The following is a 21,149-nucleotide window of genomic DNA, read 5'->3' as shown; positions in this document are numbered from 1 at the left end:
GATGGAATTAGATCTATCTGTTAACAGTATTACAATTAAAATATTTGTACCATTGTCAGCAGTTGTTTTGTATTGCGGTTAGGGCGCCTAACAGAAATGTTACAAAATCCACTAATTACAAATTACATTGGAAAGTTCATGCGGAATGCATAAAAGGTTATTTAAATTTATTATTATCATTATTATTAAATTTAAATTTAAAATAATATATACATTAGAAAAATAATAAAAACATGTGTAAATGTCATCATGAATGCTCACACACATCCTCTCACAGTTAAACAAAATTTTGACCACCTCGCTAAGAGAAATCCCCTCAAAATTGAAGATAGAAGCTCCAGTGTCAACCTTGTTGCCCCGTGAGTCTCGACACACACAATGTATGAAATGGATCCCATGCTTCTCCAACAGTTCATGTAGTTCATCATCAGTATGTCTTGTAGAAAAATTATACATTGTACCACGTTTCGACTCTTATCGGGCATTACGGTAATGGGTACATCATTCAGTTATTTGCAAAGTATCGCCTGGCACTGGGTAGGATTCGCCATTTTAATTATGATTGAACCACTTCATAATTTACTGAAGGAAGTGATTTCTCAAAATATGTTCAAAGAACACGGGCTTAATAGAGAGGAAGGACCCTTCACATGCACAAGTGCAAACCAGCAATTGGAGAGTAAGTTTCTGCAAGCCACTTTGTTTCAATTTCTTCCCATAGCATGGTCAATGAGGTAAAGTTCCTATGGTCATAATGACCTGCACTGAAGACTTCTGGTCTGCCTAAAGAGAGAACCAGAGCCACACAGGCACCAGGTGATAGCTTAGGCCTTTCACATTGACAGACATCTGCCATGATGCTGACTACCCCAAATGATGGCTCTCCCCTTGGGCACCACTCTGCCAGAACAAGGGTCACTTGGCTTGATGACCATGGCCCAGAGGACCCGGACAGGCACCTACTTCTTGCATCCACAAGGAAGTAACAGCCTGGCATCAATAGTGCATTCCCTGCACAGTCAGACGGCTACCACTCTATAGGTACCTCACGACCTCCTCATGGACTGGCTGCTACAGTCAGAATAAGATTACAGCAAATGAAAGGAAGAATAGCTGCAATAGCTTGGGAACCCATGCCCACCAGAGTCCAGAAGCCTTAAGATGAACTCTCAGTTCAATATGGTGTGGCCCATTCATGACCAGAACGGTACAACTGTTTCCTTCAGAGAGGCTTGGTAAGAAGTATCACATGCCTTTATTGAGGTTGTAGCAGCCCATAATTCCTTATACTACATATTCAAAATCTGGTGCTTCAGTTGTGATTTCCCAGTATGCCCAGTTGGTTTGGTGTCCAAATGAATGTCATGCTGGTTCCCGCACTGTAGGTTCAAATAAAATGTCTTGTATGTTAAGAGAACAAAACGTTTCAGAGATAGCACTAATTTATTTTTTGTGGGCATCACTACAAATCACAAAGGTCTTGGCTGAGGGAGATCTTATTTAATGCAAGGTTAGACATATGGCTACCAACCCTGTCATATATACATAAAGCATGCACTCTGAGAACACTGCTTGTGAACCTCTCCTGGGCTGTGTACACAAAAATAACTAACCTAGTCACGAATTCTGGATCCGTCTGTGTGGGCGAATCCATATTTAGGTTGGCTGGTTGATTGGTTGGTTGGATTAAAAGAGGGGCAAAGGGACCAAATTATGAGTTCGTCAGTCCCTTATTCCGAATAAAAGAATGCCACAAGTGTGAAAATAAAACAAACGACTGGCAACTCAAAATGCAATGAAAGGAAAAATCACAAGAACGATGAAGGGCAACAAACATATAAATGGACAAAAGAGGACAAGAAAAACAACAGAAACCCAAGAAACAGGACGAAGAGATTAAAACAACAAAGCAGATTACCATGGCTGGCTGACTATGAGAATAAAACAAGGAGAAGCCAGCCATTCTGCAACACATTAACACGTCCACCCTAGAAGCACTACGGTGGAGGACACAGAGGGACAAAGGACATCCGCTAAAACTTAGATCAAATGATAAAACACACTCTCATGAATAAAACTTAAACTAAATCAGCCGATGAGGCTTTGTCAGATAAAATTAGCAGCAACAAGTAGGGTAACCCAAGATTTCGTCGCAGGGCTGTCAAATGGGGCAGTGCACCAGAATATGGGCCACTGTCACCGGGCGCCACACCGACACTCAAGCGGGCCTTCATGACACAAGAGGTAACTGTGGGTCACTCAGGCATGGCCAATGCGGAGCCAGCAGAGGACAACTGATTCCCTGCGAGAGGCCCACATGAAAGACTTCCTCACATTCATAGTCTCTTTAACAACACGCAGTTTGTTGTGTATACTGTTATGCCATTCCATCTCCTGATGCCAAAAAACCATACAGTGTAACTCAGAACACAGGTGAGGTTCAGAAATGCCCATCTCCAGAAGCGGTTTCCGCATAGCCTGTTTGGCGAGCCCGTCGGCAAGTTCGTTGCCTGGGATTCCAATGTGACATGGAGTGCAGACAAACACCAATGAACGATGGGACCGTTCCACAGCATAGATGGACTCCTGAATGGACACCACCACAGGATGGCGAGGGTAGCACTGGTCGATAGCTTGTAGGCTGCTCAAGGAGTTAGTACACAGGAGAAATGACTCACCTGGGCATAAATGGACGGGCTCAAGAGCACGAGATATGGCTGCCAGCTCTGCAATGAAAACACTGCAACCATATGGCAAGGAGAGGTGTTCTATATGTCCTCCATGAACATCGGCAAAGTCAATGTGACCATCAGCCATCGATCCATTGGTGTAAACCACTTCATGGCCCTTGTACATGTCACCAAGAGGAAGTGCCAGGGGAGAATCGCAGGGTTAACTGAGTGCTTAGGGTCATGTGAAAGGTCCAGGCGAAGCCGTGGGCTAGGTGTATACCATGGAAGTGTTCATGAATGAACCTCAAGCATAGGTGGTAAAGGCAAGGACTCCAGTTTGGAGAGAAGGGATCGCACACGAACTGCAATTGTAAGCTCTGACGTGGGCCGCCGATGCGGGAGATGAATCACCATGGACGGGAAAAGGACATTGTAATTCAGATGCGCAAAAGAACTATGAATGTGTACAACATATCTGGAGAGCAATTGCGCATGCCTGACCTGCAATGGAGGGACTCCGGCCTCCACCAGTACACATCACCGGACTCATCCTAAAAGCTCCTGCTGCTAGGCGAACGCCACAGTGGTGCACTGGGGCAGAGGGTGGCACTGAACCATAAACCAGACACCCATAGTCAAGGCGGGATTGAACAAGGGCTCTGTAGAGCTGCAGCAGCGTAGAGCTATCTGCACCCCAGTAGGTGTTGCTCAGGCAGCAGAGGGCATTGAGGTGCTGCCAGCACTTCCGCTTAAGCTGACAGAGATGAGGAAGCCAAGTCAATTGGGTGTCAAAAACCAGTCCTAAGAATCGATATGTCTTCACTACAGTGAGTGGACCGTCATTAAGGCAAAGTTCTGGTTCCGGATGAATGGTACGACGCCGACAGAAGTGCCTAACACACAACTTTGCAGCCGAAAACTGGAAACCGTGGGCTAGAGCCCACGACTGCGCCTTGTGGATGGCTCCCTGTAGCTGCCGCTCAGCAACACCAGTACTGGTGAAGCAGTACGAAATGCAGAAGTTGTCTGCATACAGAGATGGTGAGGCGGCCCTACAGCGGCTGCTAGACCATTAATGCCCACTAAAAATAGAGACACACTCCATACAGAGCCCTGCGGGACCCAATTCTCCTGGGTATGTAGCAAAATATGGGAGGCAGCAACTTTGACATGAAAAGTATGAAGCGACAGGAAATTCTGGATAAAAAATCGAGAGCGGGCCTTGGGGACCCCACTTGTATAAAGGATATGATGTCGCCAGGTGCTGTCATACACTTTTCGTAAGTAAAAAAAGACAGCAACCAGGTGTTGGCGTCTGGAAAAGGCTGTTCGGATGGCAGACTTGAGGGACACTAGATTATCAGTGGTAAAGCGATCCTGTCAGAAACCACCCCGACATGGAGCCAGTACGCCACATGACTCCAGGACCCAACCCAAATGCTGACACACCATACGTTCCAACAGCTCACAAAGAACGTTGGCGAGGCTTATGGGCCGATAGCTATCCACATCAAGTGGGTTTTTACTGGGTTTAAGCACCGGAATGATGGTGCTGTGCCGCCATAGTGATGGAAAGATGCCTTCACACAAGATCTGGTTGAAGATGATGAGGAGATGTCACTTGTAGACAGATGAGAGATGTTTAATCATCTGACCATGGATCCGATCTGGCCCAGGAGCTGTGTTGGGGCAATGTGAAAGGGCAATGAGGAGCTCCTACTCTGTAAATGGGCCATTATAGGGTTCACTGTGGCCCGAACGAGAGGACTTTCCTCTCTATCCTCTGTTTGAGGGTGCGAAAGGCTGGGGGGTAGTTCCCCAATGAAGAGGCTCAAGCATAGTGCTCAGTAGTCACGTTTGCATCGGTAGACAACACGCCATTGATATTAATGCCAGGGACACCTGTTGAGGTCTGATACCCAAGACGACGTCAGATCTTCATCCAGACTTGGGAAGGTGACGTATGGCAACCAATCGTCGAGACATATCTCTCCCAGCATTCCTGCTTCCGTTGTTTGATAAGTTGGCGAACGCGGGTACGGAGCTGTTTAAAGGCTATGAGGTGCTCCAGGGAAGGGTGCCGCTTACACTGCTGTAGAGCTCGCCGATGCTCCTTAATTGCCTCAGTGACTTCCGGCGACCAACAAGGGACCGCCTTCGCTGGGGGCACCCCAAAGAGCGAGGGACCACATTTATGATTGTTGCAGTCACCTGCTCAACCATCACATCGATGCTACCACGTGTGGAAGAATCAACGGTGACCGCAGAGGTGAAAATTTCCCAGTATGCCTTGTTGAGAGCCCATCTGGGCAAGCATCTGTGGGCCTGAAGCCGAGGCAGTGACAGGAAGATGGGGAAATGGTTACTACCACACAGGTTGTCACGTCCTCTCCAGGGGATAGACGGGTGAAGTCCTGGGCTGCAAATGGATAAATCAATGGCCAAGTAGCTACCAGGAGCCACACTGAAATGTGTGGCGGCCCCAGTATTTAAGAGGCAGAGGTCAAACTGAGACAGTAAAGTTTCGACATCTCTGCCTCGGCCAGTAACCACGGTGCCACCCTACAAGGGGTTATGGGCGTTAAAATCTCCCGAAAATAGGAAAGGTTTAGGGAGTTGGTCAATCAGTGCAGCTAATACCTTCAGGGGTACTGCACCACCTGGAGGAAGATATAAATTGCAGACAGTTATTTCCTGTGTCGTCCTTATTCTGACAGCCACAGCTTCAAGAGGGGTTTGAAGGGCCACAATTGCACTACAGACTGAGTTTAGGACATAAACGCAAACTTCACTTGACACTCGATTATAGTTGCTGGAGTTCCTGTAATATCCCTAATAGCCACAGAGGGCAGCGGTCCACATTGCCAGGAACCAGGTTTCTTGGAGGGCAATGCAGAAAGCAGGTGTAAGGCTTAACAGCTGCCACAGCTCAGCCATGCGGCGGAAAAAACCGCTGCAATTCCACTGGAGGATGACATCGTGAGACGGCGAAGGCATGGAACATTCAATGAGGCAGACTACGCCTCAGGGCCATCTGCTGCCACCGACTTATTGCCTGAGCAGTCTATATTCATTGTGTCTGAGGGTCTACATCTACATCTACATCCATACTCTGCAAGCCACCTGACGGTGTGTGGCGGAGGGTACCTTCAGTACCTCTACCTGTTCTCCCTTCTATTCCAGTCTCGTATTGTTCGTGGAAAGAAGGATTGTCGGTATGCCTCTGTGTGGGCTCTAATCTCTCTGATTCTATCCTCATGGTCTCTTCGCAAGATATACGTAGGAGGGAGCAATATACTGCTTGACTCCTTGGTGAAGGTATGTTCTCGAAACTTCAACAGAAGCCCGTACAGAGCTACTGAGCGCCTCTCCTGCAGAGTATTCCACTGGAATTTATCTATCATCTCCATAATGCTTTCGCGATTACTAAATGATCCTGTAATGAAGCACGCTGCTCTCCGTTGGATCTTCTCTATATCTTCTATCAACCCTATCTGATATGGATCCCACACTGCTGAGCAGTATTCAAGCAGTGGGCGAACAAGCGTACTGTAACCTAATTCCTTTGTTTTCGGATTGCATTTCCTTAGGATTCTTCCAATGAATCTCAGTCTGCCATCTGCTTTACCGATGATCAACTTTATATGATCATTCCATTTTAAATCACTCCTAATGCCTACTCCCAGATAATTTATGGAATTAACTGCTTCCAGTTGCCGATCTGCTATATTGTAGCTAAAAGATAAGGGATCTTTCTTTCTATGTATTCACAGCACATTACACTTGTCTACACTGAGATTCAATTGCCATTCCCTGCACCATGCATCAATTCGCTGCAGATCCTCCTGCATTTCAGTACAATTTTCCATTGTTACAACCTCTCGATATACCACAGCATCATCCGCAAAAAGCCTCAGTGAACTTGCGATGTCATCCACAAGGTCATTTATGTACATTGTGAATAGCAACGGTCCTATGACACTCCCCTACAGCACATCTGAAATCACTCTTCCTTCGGAAGACTTCTCTCCATTGAGAATGACATGCTGCGTTCTGTTATCTAGAAACTCTTCAATCCAATCACACAATTGGTCTGATAGTCCATATGCTGTTACTTTGTTCATTAAACGACTGGGTAACTGTATCGAACGCCTTGCGGAAGTCAAGAAACACGGCATCTACCTGGGAACCCGTGTCTATGGCCCTCTGAGTCTCATGGACGAACAGCATGAGCTGGGTTTCACACAATCGTCTTTTTCGAAACCCATGCTGATTCCTACAGAGTAGATTTCTAGTCTCCAGAAAAGTCATTATACTCAAACATAATACATGTTCCAAAATTCTACAACTGATAGATGTTAGAGATATAGGTCTATAGTTCTACACATCTGTTCGACGTCCCTTCTTGAAAACGAGGATGACCTGTGCCCTTTTCCAATCCTTTGGAACGCTACGCTCTTCTAGAGACCTATGGTACACCACTGCATGAAGAGGGGGGGGGGGGGGGGGGGGGCAAGTTCCTTCACGTACTCTGTGTAAAATCAAACTGGTATCCCATCAGGTCCAGCGGCCTTTCCTCTTTTGAGTGATTTTAATTGTTTTTCTATCCCTCTGTTATCTATTTCGATATCTACCATTTTGACATCTGTGCGATAATCTAGAGAAGGAACTGCAGTGCAGTCTTCCTCTGTGAAACAGTTTTGGAAAAAGGCATTTAGTACTTCGGCCTTTAGTTTGTCATCCTCTGTTTCAGTACTATTTTGGTCACAGAGTGTCTGGACATTTTGTTTTGATCCACCCACCGCTTTGAAATAAGACCAAAATTTCTTAGGATTTTCTGCCAAGTCAGTATATAGAACTTTACTTTTGAATTCATTGAACGCCTCTCGCATGGCCCTCCTCACACTACCTTTTGCTTCGAGTAATTTTTGTTTGTCTGCAAGGCTTTTGCTATGTTTATGTTTATTGTGAAGTTCCCTTTGCTTCCGTAGCAGCTTTCTAATGCGGTTGTTGTACCACAGTGGCTCTTTTCCATCTCTTACGATCTTGCTTGGCACATACTCATCTAACACATTTTGTACGATGGTTTTGAACTTTGTCCACTGATCCTCAACACTACCTGTACTTGAGACAAATCTTTTGCGTTGAGCCATCAGGTACTCTGAAATCTTCCTACCTTTTTTAATATTTCTATTTAGGGCTGAAATCATCGATGCAGTAACCGCTTTATGATCGCTGATTCCCTGTTCTGCCTTAACCGTTTCAAATTGTTCTGGTCTGTTAGTCACCAGAAGGTCTAATATGTTATCGACACGAGTCGGTTCTCTGTTTAACTGCTCAAGGTAGTTTTCAGATAATTCACTTGAGAAAATTTCACTGGATTCTTTGTCCCTGCCACCCGTTATGAACGTTTGAGTCTCGCAGTCTATACCCGGCAAATTAAAATCTCCACGCAGAACTATAACATGGTGGGGAAATCTACTCGAAATATTTTCCAAATTATCCTTCAGGGGGCCTATAGAGACATCCAATTACCATGCCTGAGCCTACTTTAACCGTGACCTTCACCCAAATTATTTCACATTTCGGATCTCCGTCAATTTCCTTCGATACTATTGCACTTTTTATCGCTATAAACAAGCCTCCCCCTTCACTGTCCAACCTGTCTCTCTGGTATACATTCCAATCTGAGATTAGAATTTCATTACTGTTTACATCTGGTTTCAGGTTCAGCCAACTTTCTCTCCCTAGTACTATGTGGGCATTGTGACCGTTTGTTAATGAGAGCAGTTCTGGGACCTTTCTATAGACGCTCCTGCAGTTTACTATTACCACATTAATATTGTTATTCCCTGTTGCATCTTGCCTACTCCTACCTTGCCGCGTCTCAGGAGGCGTCTTGTCGGGCCTAGGGAGGGAATTCTCTAACCTAAAAAACCCACATGTGCACGCCACACGTACTCCACTACCCTTGTAGCCGCTTCCTGCGTGTAGTGCACGCCTGACCTATTCAGGGGGACCCTACATTTCTCCACCCGATAGCGGAGGTCGAGAAATTTGCACCCCAGATCTCCGCAGAGTCGTCTGAGCCTCTGGTTTAAGCCTTCTACTTGGCTCCAAACCAGAGGACCGCGATCGGTTCTGGGAACGATACTACAAATAGTTAGCTCAGATTCCACCCCACGAGCAAGGCTTTCCGCCTTCACCAACTCCGCCAACCGCCTGTATGAAGTGAGAATTACCTCTGAACCCAGACGGCAAGAGTCATTGGTACCAACATGAGCAACTATTTGCAGTTGGGTGCACCCAGTGCTCTCTATCGCCACCGGCAGGGCCTCCTCCACATCTCGGATGAGACCCCCCGGCAAGCAGACAGAGTGAACACTGGTCTTCTACCCTGACCTTTCTGCTATTTCCCTAAGGGGCTCCATCACCCGCCTAATGTTGGAGCTCCCAATCACTAATAAACCCCTCCCCCCGTGTGCCTGTTCGGACCTTGCTGAAGGAGCGGCCACATGTCCACTCACAGGCAGAGCGGGCGATGCCACATGGTCAGCCTCCACATTGACCCTCCGCCTCGTGCGCCGCGAACGCCGCTGAACCCACCACTCCCCTTGGGGAGAGGGTGGCCCAACTGCGCCCGGTACCCATGAAGATGTCTCGACAGCAGAGACAGTGGGTGAAGCATGTAACACCTTGGGTGTACCATGCGACACACCAGACTCCCCACTGCTGCTACACTCCGAGGCAGCAGCCTGAAGACGGCTGACCGCTGCCATCAACACGTTCAGCTGTTCGCGAACAGTGGCCAGCTGCTCCTGCGTCCGTACAAAGCAGTCGCACATCCTATCCATCCTAAGAAATCAATTTACTGTAGAGAGTTAATCAACTTTTAACTAGACTGCTAATTCACTAAAGGCGGCTGATAGTTGACTAAACTGTGGTTACTAGACACTTCTTGTAGAAAACAATGAAAATAACACTACCTGTCTCTGGACTGTATTCAAAACACACACGAAATCTGTGGAACAATATTACTAGCACTCGACAATTAAAGCTTCCTAAAAGCAAAAACACACAGAAGAAGAAGTAACAAGTAAGAAAAATACAGTGAATACTTAAATTAACGAAGCTCGCTGCACAGCAGACGTGACACAGACGGCAATTACGACGACACTGACACTGAGATCTAGGTCCTCAGTGGACACTAGCATCTCCACCTCACCCCCAGACACAGAGCTTTTAGATAGCAGTGGTGTGGGTGCCACTGCAATTTCCTTGGTCTTAGAGGTCTTTGTTTTGGACTTTTCTCGCTGCTCATTGGTTTTCTCTCACTGGGAGGGCTTCACTGATTCAGTCTCCGGGACTGAGGATGATCAAAATGGTTCAAATGGCTCTGAGCACTATGGGACTTAACATCTATGGTCATCAGTCCCCTAGAACTTACAACTACTTAAACCTAACTAACCTAAGGACAACACACAACACCCAGTCATCACGAGGCAGAGAAAATCCCTGACCCCGCCGGGAATCGAACCCGGGAACCCGGGCGTGGGAAGCGAGAACGCTACCGCACGACCACGAGCTGTGGACCTGAGGATGATCATGAAGCCCTACGACCAGCTGCTTTTGGGCACTTCAGCCACTGGTGGGCATCATCTTTCCCACTAGCAGATGCCTGGGAAGGAAGTGACCCAAGGCATCCCTTCCTGGTGAGAGAAGCCAAAGATGATTTACACCTCTCCGGCTGGGAGGTGGGGACTGGTGTGTCCCCAATGGGGAGGGGGGGGGGGGGGGGGCAGCGCTCCCGAGGTATGTGGTGCGGGAGCAACTGGGGGGTGGGGGGGAATTTGACCCCCACCATCAAGGGGACAGGTGTAGCCTTCTGGTTTTGAGAGCCAACTGGAATTCGCGGAGCTGATGGGGCTACAACTGTTCATATAGCAGCAGCGTATGAGGAGGTCATAGCCACAGGATGTAGGCACTCATATTCTCTCTCAGCCTCAGTGTATTTAGTCAGTCCAGGGTCTTGATTTCCATGATTTTCCTCTCTTTCTGTAAAATTCTGCAGTCTGGCAAGCAAGGTGAATGATGCTCTCCGCAGTTGACACAGATGGGAGGCAGGGCACATGGAGTATTGGGATGTGACGGAGGTCCACAAACTCGACACGCAACGCTGGAAGTACAGCAGGAAGACATATGGCTGAACATCCAGCAGTTAAAGCACCGCATCGAGGGAGGGATATACAGCTTGACATCGCAGCAGTAGACCATTACCTTGACCTTCTCAGGTAAGTTGTCACCTTCGAAGGCCAAGATGAAGGCACCGGTGGCAACCTGATCATCCCTCAGACCCCGATGGACACGCCACTCGAAATGAACACCTCGTCGCTCTAAACTGGTGTGCAGCTCATCATCAGACTGCAAAAGAAGGTCCCTGTGGAATATAACATCCTACAGCATATTTAAGCTCTTATGTGGCGTGATGGTAACGGAAACATCTCCCAAGTTGTTACAAGCGAGTAAAGCCCATGACTGGGCATAGGAAGCTGCTTTTATGAAGACTGACCCAGAGCGCATTTTGGACGAGCTCTCCACCTCCCCAAACTTGTCCTCTAAATGCTCTACAAAACTGTGGCTTCATTGAAACAAAGGAGTCCCCCATTAGTTCTTGTACATATGAGGTACCAGGGTGAATAAGGTTCGCTGCCATCCTTCCATCCTTAACCTGGCAATCCTCTCATGGTGTGGCCAAGGAGAGGAACGATTTAGGGTCATACTACCTTGCATTGTACTGAGACTTAGAACGCTTAGAGATTGCTGGTGTTTGATCAAGAGCAAGTGATGACGTGGTACGCTTCATCGCGTGTCATCCGCCCTGATGCCACCCACTCCAACCAGGGGGCCTCCCCACGGCCGCCACCCAGCTGCAGCAAAGTCCACCTGGCTCAAATGGCTCTGAGCACTATGGGACTCAACTGCTGTGGTCATCAGTCCCCTATAACTTAGAACTACTTAAACCTAACTAACCTAAGGACATCACACACATCCATGCCCGAGGCAGGATTCGAACCTGCAACCGTAGCAGTCGCACGGTTCCGGACTGCGCGCCTAGAACCGCGAGACCACCGCGGCCGGCAAAGTCCACCTGGCAGGATGGCCATTGCCGGGAGTCCCAATGCCCCAGGGTGACATGCATTTATTCCTTGGCATATGTGGGGAGTTAATGGCACAGGCATCAGCAGAGCGATCCCTGTGTTGTCAGGGGCTACAGCCAACATGGTACATGGTGGCCCCACCGCAATGTGCTGGTTATCAGGTGCAAACAAGCCCATGGTATATCATCGTCACAGAAAGCGACACTGGCATAGTGCATGTTGGAAAATGCAACCAGGAAGGTGTCCTCATCCAAGAGATGGAGAATGAGTGGGACTTAAATGCGACAACGAAAAAGCGAACTACAGATCTCAAGGCATGATGGACACAATGCACCATGTAAGGCGCTGGGCTCGCTCTTCGGAAAATTTTGAAGAATAGAGGTCAAATCCTACAGGGCACCATTACATAAAGGCCGAAACATGAGACACTCCTTTTAGACACCTCTTACAACAGGCAGGAATACCTCAGGCCTATTCTTACCCCTGGACCCGCAGGGGTCCCATATTTAGGGTACTCATGGAGTGCTGAATGGCACATAGTACATTCCAATCATATCGCAATTGTTCTAGGCTGGTTTGTAAACAGTCTGAACTGTTGGTTGTGAAACAAGAGTGGAGTAACATGAGTGGTTCACAATCTGCAAGTATAATCTGTTACGAGTTGCTGGTTTCTTACCCCGATACCCATATCCATCAGGAGACACACACACACACACACACACACACACACACACACACACACACACACACACACACACACGAGTGTACGCTTGTGCACGTGTAATAAATGCTGTGTCAAATTGCAGATAAGATCTTGCTAAGAAATCTGATGCTATTAAATTTCATCATAGAATCTGCATTTGAGAGGTAACACTGTTAACTTAGTGTCAAACAAAATGTCTAAAAATCTAACATTTTCAATCCCTTGAAGTAACTAGTTACCTAGTAAATCTCTGGATGAGACTGCACAGTCTGAAGTCAGCAAAAAGGTCATGAGGCAAGTTTTCATAGGACAAAAGGGGTAACCCTGATCCACAGCCCAGTTTTGTGTTTTCTACATGGCTCCATGAAGCTGTTACTGTGGTGTGCAATGATGTGGAACTATAGTGCAGATCCAAGTCCTCCAGATACAGGAATGGTAAAACTATGGGCATCATGGAGGCCACTACACCATTAATTGCAATGGTGTAGACAGTAACACTGAAAACTGAATCCTGAAGGACTCCATTCTCCTATATAAACTAATTGCTGATGACTGAACCTGCCAGCCCAGAACAGTCAATGGGATACTAAGTTATGTACAAAAATCTGTGATCAAACATGAAAACCCCTGTTTGTTGAAGTTTTAGGATTGCAGCTGGATGACGTTGACTTCTTGCCACGATATTTCTGTTGACAACCATTCTGCCATCTTCAGGTGAGTGTACTGCACTGGAGGCTGCTTCTTTACATTCGTATTTTTATACCAAAAATTGGCATGGAGATACACGGGCAAGAGCAGCTGATACATGAGTGACCTCTGTCAAGTTCAGAGCCCCCTTCAAATATTGCTCCACCTAGGGTGCAGAGGTGCTTGCATAATGGTGACACTCCATATGTGGTCATTGTCTGAACGTGGGCTCGTGGAGTTAAAATCCAGACGCCAATTTAATAAAATTGTCATAGACGTGTCATTAGTCATAAAATGTTTTCTTTCTGAAGAAATTAAAGAAGTCACTGTGTCCTGTGCCTTATCCAATCGAAACCCACCGTCACAATTAATAAGATCTTCTGCGAAATGAATTTCCACCAATTTCTTAATCATTGAATCCTAAAAGGATCTCACTGAGGCCAAGAATTCTGTGGCAGAATAATCCAAAGAATGTCCCACGAAGATACAGTGTTCAGCTATGGTTTTCTCACTGGGCTGTGAAAACGAGTGTGGTGATGATATTTAACACAACTTCCTTTTACTGTGTTTACTGTCTGACCAATGTAGGCTTTGCCACGCTGGCAAGGTATTCCATAGATTCTGGTCCTCTGCAACCCTAGATTGCCCTTTACTGAACTGAGAAGAGCACGTTTTTGTGGGTGGCCAGAGGCTTACTTTGACATGTTTCCTTAGGATTCTGCCTAATTTTGACGAAATATTGCTGACATATGGGAGGAACACCCTGGATGTCAACCACTGCTTCTCTTTTTGGCTCTTGTCAGTGATGACATTTCTTCCTCCTTAAAGTTGTGATGATTTGATGTGGAGAATATCCATTACCTTTGAACACAGATTGTAGGTGTTCCAGCTCCTTTACAATGCTATCTATTAGACGCAACATACGTCCAGTGTACTGAAGTTCAAAGGATGCCCATAGTTTGTGATGGGTTGTGACAGCTAAACATCTGCAAATAAAGATCTGTATGTGTGGGTTTACAGTACATGGAATGCCCCAATGATCCATCCAATTTCCAACTGACCAAGGCATCCAGAAAAGACAGACAACTGCCCTTCTAAACTTCCATCATAAATTGGATACACTCTTGGATTGAACTCAGATGCTGCAAACAGCGTGACGGTTCATCTTCACCGTGGGGCTAATGAAGTTTTTGTGTATGTAAATACTATTTCAAAAACTTTATTGACATAATAGAATACAAAAAGAAATAGTCATATGGTAAACAAAACTTACACAGACCATAGACAAAATTTAAAGGGAAAACAAGAACAATGAAATGTAGCACCATTCTTGTAAGCTGTATATACTTTGTAAACATATAGCATTGTAGTAAAGAACTGTCAAAATATCTGACAAAACATATTTTTACATTTTAACTACAAAAGGTATTATAATTAGGAAGCTCCAACACAAAAAGAAATTACTATAGATGCAATATGTTCGTCACTTCCTACTAGATATAAGTAACAATGCAAATGTTATTTTCGCAGGTCACTTGATAATGGCAATAATCCATAACAGGCTTGTCGTAAAATATTTAAAAAACATATTACTTTACTGCAGCTAGTCTTGGAGTATTCATTTTCATTAAGTCTTACAAATCCAATTCATATTCACAACTCAGGTGACTTTATTAATAGACTGAAGTCACTCTGACTCAATCAGATTTATTAGTAAGCTTTGAGTCTATCTCACTCTTCGCTATGGTCCATCTCATCAATTCATTGTCACCCATCAGCAGTAAGTTCAAAACCGATACAACAGTGCTACTTCATCAAGCACATTCCTCAATCTACTTTTTATTCAACACTGAATATTTTGAGTAAACTGATGGTGGTGCCATGGGTCATCCTCTACCTTTCTGGTAGTAAAGTTTTCTTTTATTGAAGACTCTGAGAAGAGGGCACTTGATTTGGCAGAATTAAACCGAAAGTTTTCTACTGCTATGCAGATGATACTTTTGCAGTGTGGCCCCACAGTAAAGAAGAACTGTCACGCTTTTTGCAGCAATTTAATTCAATTCTCGAGAATATCCAATTTACAACTGAAGTGGAGAAGGTTGGCTGGCTTTGTTTCTAGATGTTTTGCTAAGTCAGAAAGTTGATTGATCATTGGGACATTCCATTTACTGTAAGCCCACACATACACTCCTGTATTTGTAGGCGTCTAGCTGCCACCATCCATCACAACCTACAGGTGTCCTTCGAACTTTGGTGCGCCTGACACATGGTGTGTCTAACAAAGACAGCCTTGCAAAGGAGTTGAAACACTTACACTGTGTTCACAAATAATGGATGTCCTCCACATTGGATCAGCACAGCTCTGAAGAGCAAGAAATGTGACCTCCGATGAGAGCAAGACGAGGAGTGGTTCAAATCCACGGTGTTCCTTCCATATGTCATCAATATTTCATCAAAATTAGGTGAATCCTAAGGAAACATAAAGCAATCTTCTGGCCACCTACAAAGACTTGTTCTCTTCTCAGCTCAGTGAAAGATGATATGGGATTGCGGAGGGCTGGAAACTACAGAATATCTTCACAGCACGGCAAAGTCTACATTGTTCAGAGAACACACATAGTATGTGAAAGGTGCATTGAACATTAATGCCACACTCGCCTTTCGTAGCCCTGTAAGTCAGCCATAGTCAAGCATGTATCTCCACAGGAAATTCTATAGATTATTCTGCCACAGAAATCCTGGCCTCAGCAAGATCCTTTAAGGATTCAATTATTACAATCTCAATCTGATTATGTCTATTTTGTCGCTCTCTGCTAGATAAAATTAAATAGGTTTTTCTAATATTGCAGCAAGCAAAATAAGCGAGACTTTTATTGCAAAAATGGTCATTTTTATGTACTTTGTTTACACAAATAACATGACATAATATAAGTCACAAAGTGCCAATATCAAATGCCTATTACGTTTACAACATACAATAGAATCAAGCAACTGCTAGCCGAGGACTGTACAACTGGTCTTTAATAGTGCAGCGCTCTGGCAAAAATTTGTCAAAATTTCATTTTCTTGGATACACCAAGAAGATATTATGCAATATTTCTTACTTGTCATTCCTGTTAGTCATTTATTTCCACTCTGCTAGACTGAATCTATGGATTTTGTTAATAATTATAACAATGCTGATCTTTCACACACCCAGTCAACCACATAAGCAAACAGTATTGACATTCACTCATTCGGGTTTATTCGGCTCAGCTCGTATAGCCCTATCTCCTCTTTGTCTGCAGGAAAGCTTTTTATTTGTAGATGAGATGGCTATTCCCCTGGCAGAAACATCACATACACTATGCATGCATTCAAAAATCAACTTATAACTCACTCAGAAAACAACTTAGAATGTGTTCAAAAACCAACAAGAATGTATTACAAAATCATATGAATAATCAATAGACCAATGTTCACTGAATACAGCAGGTCATCAGCAGTGCATTTGTGAAACAAGTACTTTTTTTTCCTTCAAGAATATGAATTTAGAACCCCTGAAATTCCCACCTGGGGCAGATACCCAGTCTGCAATGATTGAGGAATCAGTATATTTCTGTGCACGGGGAATGGGCTCTCATTGATCATACATAGTGTTCCCAGCACTCCGGATTATTCTTGTTTATTAAAAATTGTACCCTTACTCAATGTACCTTAAACGCAATTAAATGTTCCACAGAAGGAGTGCATTTGTGTCATCAAAGCACCTGCCAATGCTCTCCAATAGCTGCAGGTATTTCTTTTTGCCCATTGGGGCACAGGTTTCTCGAGTGGTGGGAGGGCACAATGAATAGAGGATTCTTGCTTCCACAGCATGTACAGTATAATTTTGTCAATAGCATCCTTTATCACTCTTTCGATTTCCTTCTGTTGACTGGTTTCAGATATTGCTTTCGAGGTGTAAGCTTGCCAGTTGGCTTTTCTAAATGATTAGCACGGTCAAATTCTGCTGATCAATAGTTTGGGAAGATAAAGACGTGTATCCAACAGCAAGTTGACTTCTTGAAGTCAGTTGTAGAAGCTATTTCTACTAGTCCTTTTATGTGGAAACATCCCCAGAAAGTGTACTTTTGCAAGTTTCATCAACTTCCATTAGCAGTTTCTGCAGGTTCATGGAAACAGTTTCTTGCATCTTGTGTTTAACAGCAGTGTGGTGTCAAGAAGCGAGAAATACATGCAGACCAGTGAAAGAACACAACTTTTTCTCAGGAAAGTTGAGTGCTTTCCTATATTGTGGGATGTAAATGGCTAAGTACTATGGGACTTAACATCTGAGGTCATCAGTCCCCTAGACTGAGAACTACTCAAACCTAACTAACCTAAGGACACCACACACATCCATGCCCGAGGCAGGATTCAAACCTGCGACCGTAGCAGCAGTGCAGTTCTCGACTGAAGTGCCTAGAACTGCTCGGCCAAAGCAGCCAGCTGTGGGATGTGCATATAGATTTGAAGAATAGGGTTAAAGGTACGCTGCACTATAAAATATTGTAGCAGAATTATTTTGATACAACAGATAACGCAAAATGTAAAAAAAAAAGTTCACAATTTGCAGGCTCTGTATGGGCAATAAATTAATCAAGTGTTTCCTGTAATCTTAAATATGTATGCCGCAGTATCCTTTCCTTTACAGGATCAATTTTTGCCCAAGCAACTTGCACAAGCGAATTTGTGCAAGTTTTTATACTAATGTAAATATCTCTGCAAGTTCTTGTGGAAGGTACTTGCTAATGGACACACACTGATAAGAAAATGGTCAGTGTGGCAATGGATGTCCCACCAGATTGGGGGAGCTGTTCAGGCTACAGATTGTAATATCTATGGTGAAATACGATCAACATGTGTGATGAAGTGTGAATTCTGTCGGCTCAACTCTGGCTCAGAAATTAATAGCTCTGTTGACTGACCCTTACTGGATGTGGTTTTTGTTGCCAACACATTGTTGCGGGTATTTCAGTCCCCCAGTGGCAAGAAAGGCGGAGACATTAGTTCTACTAGGTCTGCCAGCTTGTGATATGGTATGTTTCTATCTGGGAGAAGTAGATATTAGATATTGTTCCCCTTAATGGACAAATGGACTTGCACTGCCACAGCTTCCAATCCATAGGTTAGTGGCACTTGCTCACTGATGGTGTCCGACTGTATCAGTATGTAGGGACCTCCAGATGTCGTCTTGCTGTTAGTGTGAATATAACAATAGATGTTGTAGTTATCATCACTTGGGAATTTGATTTCTGAATACCATATCTCGTGTACTGTCATACAGACAGCAGGGTAAGTAGCCATCTGTTAACAGAATTCGGCCAGCTGGAGAGTCTCTTGATGGTACATCAGATTTGGTTTTGTGAATACAGTGAAGGGGAAGGTAGTACAAGTTACGTTAATAGTGGCTTGTCTACAATCTGAGGATGAAGTTCTTCTTCAGTTTTCATAGGACAACATCAGGGACGATTGAGCTGGATTGGCTGGTACTGCCAAATTTAGTTTGATTTTCAATTTTTCCTTCCTGTCACTGCGAGACTTCTGCTTCTGTGAGCACTTTCCTGTCACGACTTCTGGGATGGAAGATGATTATTTCTTTCTATTACTTGCAGTCTGTGGCTCTTTCAGCCACTGGTTGTTAGTCTGGTGATATATTTCATTCTGAAAGGGGGAGAGGGTGACTTGGCATGTGATGCTTGAGGAAAATTAGGTGTGTGTGGTTCCACTAATGATGTCATTGCCACCCATGCTATGAGTTTGAGGTCAAGGGAGGTCGCGTCCTCTCATTCAGTTAGACAACATTCTTTGATGTGCAACTAGAGCAAGGAGTTAAAGCTTTGAGATTTGGTACTCTGTCGTACTAGGTGCAGATTTTGTCACTATGTCTGCAAAATTTGATGTCATACCGATAAGGTGGGGCCATTCAAATGTTTCCCCTGAATTTCAATACAATATTCGATTCAGTGTTTTATATTCTAGGATCATCAAATTATTCTAGACATGAAATGGAATGGAATGTGAAACTGATAAAGCAAAAAAAGAAAAATCCGACAATACAGATAAAATTTGAGTTTCCAATAACTGGCAAATAGGCTATAAAATTTCCTAACATACTGCCAATGTCAATTTTGTCTGATTACATATTTTAAATGTACGATAAGTTTTTAAGACTTTTTCCCTTGTAATGAAAGTACCTTCTTCTTCTATAATGTCATTGATCACCCCTCATATTGCATTTCTTCTAAGCTATTAAAACAAATGAATTTTGCAGAAGAACTTTACACACTTACAAGAAAATAAAATCAACAAAGACTAAAGAACACTGCAGAAGGCACAAACCATATGAGTCATAAAAAATGAGCACAAGAAATGACACAAAATGGCTGCTATGCACTTGGGAGAAAACTAGCAGTTTGAGGAAAATTCTCAAACTAATTTCCTCACTGATGCCAACCGTGTGTGTATGGCTTTTTAGCCACTGCTTAAATAGTGTACTGTTTGTCAGAAACCGAAGAAGCCTGATGTACACTGTGTAATGGGACTGTCTCCTGCATAATATGATGACCATTTCCAATTTCAGCTACTGCTACTTTCTGTGCTGTCAGGTGTACAGCTCGGATGCTCATTTTTATGAGCACACACATGATGAATTCTCACTGCTGCTCGAACAGACCAAATACTCACTCAGTGTTCAAAACTTTGATGCAACAAGCTCAGACATGTCTTGTACAAAATTTACATTAAAAAATATCTTAATATTGTAAAACAGTGAACTACTGTAGTGTTTCTTACGCAGAGATAGATTTTCAATCCACAAAACCAATTCTCCATAAGAACACTATTTTCAAATTTGTGTGTACACTTACCCTTATCGCACCGATTACAGGTGTCCCGCCTCGCAAAGTTAATATTGCCACACCTGAAAAATTCAGACAGAATATAATACACACTTAACAGAAATTCAGAAGAGTAAGACTCTAATGCTTGTACCAATGATAAAGAAAGTACATAAATAGCTGTAAACTACTTCAGGTGGACTACAGCTAAGTGTGTAATAGGTCACTGAAGTCGGGGAGCATCATATAACATTTTGTAGATGCCAGACCACACTGATGTATCCATCTATCAATTTGGATGAACCCTAACTAAAACACAGACATCACTTTTCACAATTTCAGCAATGTCTCCCAGTAAACTGAATCTTCTCATTCCTTGCAAGAGAACATTAAATAGCATTCACAGCATAGGCCAGATAAAGAGAAATATTCAATACGAGTCATGAGCTTTGACCAGTGACAGGAAATGTGACAAATGCCTTAAACAACATAGCAACTGTAATGCGATATCAGTGGTGCCCTTTTTTTTTTCAGTCCTTTCTGTATAATAATTACAGAAAGGTAATTTGAGTGCCGACTGGCTTTCTTCCTTGTGTTTACAGTCAGACTGACATTTCTTGTTAGTTGAAATTTCACACCTTGGAACTGATTTCTTCCAATAAGAGCTCTCAATGTCTTACACAAATTGCCCACTGTTGCCAATGTGCTATATCACATCAATGAACTCGTAGCTTAGTGTTTGAATCATGCATAGTAGCTGATACATTCAGTAGCCAGCAGTCTGTATGACTATCATTAATGTCAGTGTACAAGAGCAGGACTACATACTTGCTGTTTGCCGAAGCCATAACCGATGAGATGGACTGCTGATAGTCATAGCAGCAATACTGCAATGGCGCATGGAAGATCTCACCCAACAAGTGTTTTTAATTAGACCATGGCATGTGAATACCACAGGGTCACAAGTTTACAGGGGTCAGGAAAAATTACATAAAGGAGTATATATACAGGGATGGAAGCATTTGAAGTTTTAAACAGATGAACAATGTATTATGTGAGACACACATTT

At 44.1% G+C, this 21,149-nt stretch overlaps 1 protein-coding gene across 5 annotated transcripts in view; it reads right to left on the bottom strand.

The window, feature by feature from the left end:
• Window positions 1-21,149, bottom strand: part of LOC124554986 (zinc finger Ran-binding domain-containing protein 2) — an 82,564-nt gene that overhangs the window by 56,872 nt on the left and 4,543 nt on the right. For all 5 annotated transcript variants that reach the window (XM_047128725.1, XM_047128723.1, XM_047128724.1 and 2 more), the window contains exon 2: window positions 20,111-20,163. In XM_047128725.1, the coding sequence (XP_046984681.1) occupies window positions 20,111-20,163 (53 nt within the window). The remainder of the gene's footprint in view (window positions 1-20,110; window positions 20,164-21,149) is intronic.

The sequence above is a fragment of the Schistocerca americana genome, chromosome X, assembly GCF_021461395.2.
Source record: "Schistocerca americana isolate TAMUIC-IGC-003095 chromosome X, iqSchAmer2.1, whole genome shotgun sequence".
In the NCBI taxonomy this organism is placed as follows: Eukaryota; Metazoa; Arthropoda; class Insecta; order Orthoptera; family Acrididae; genus Schistocerca; species Schistocerca americana.
This window is presented reverse-complemented; position numbering and strand designations above follow the sequence as displayed.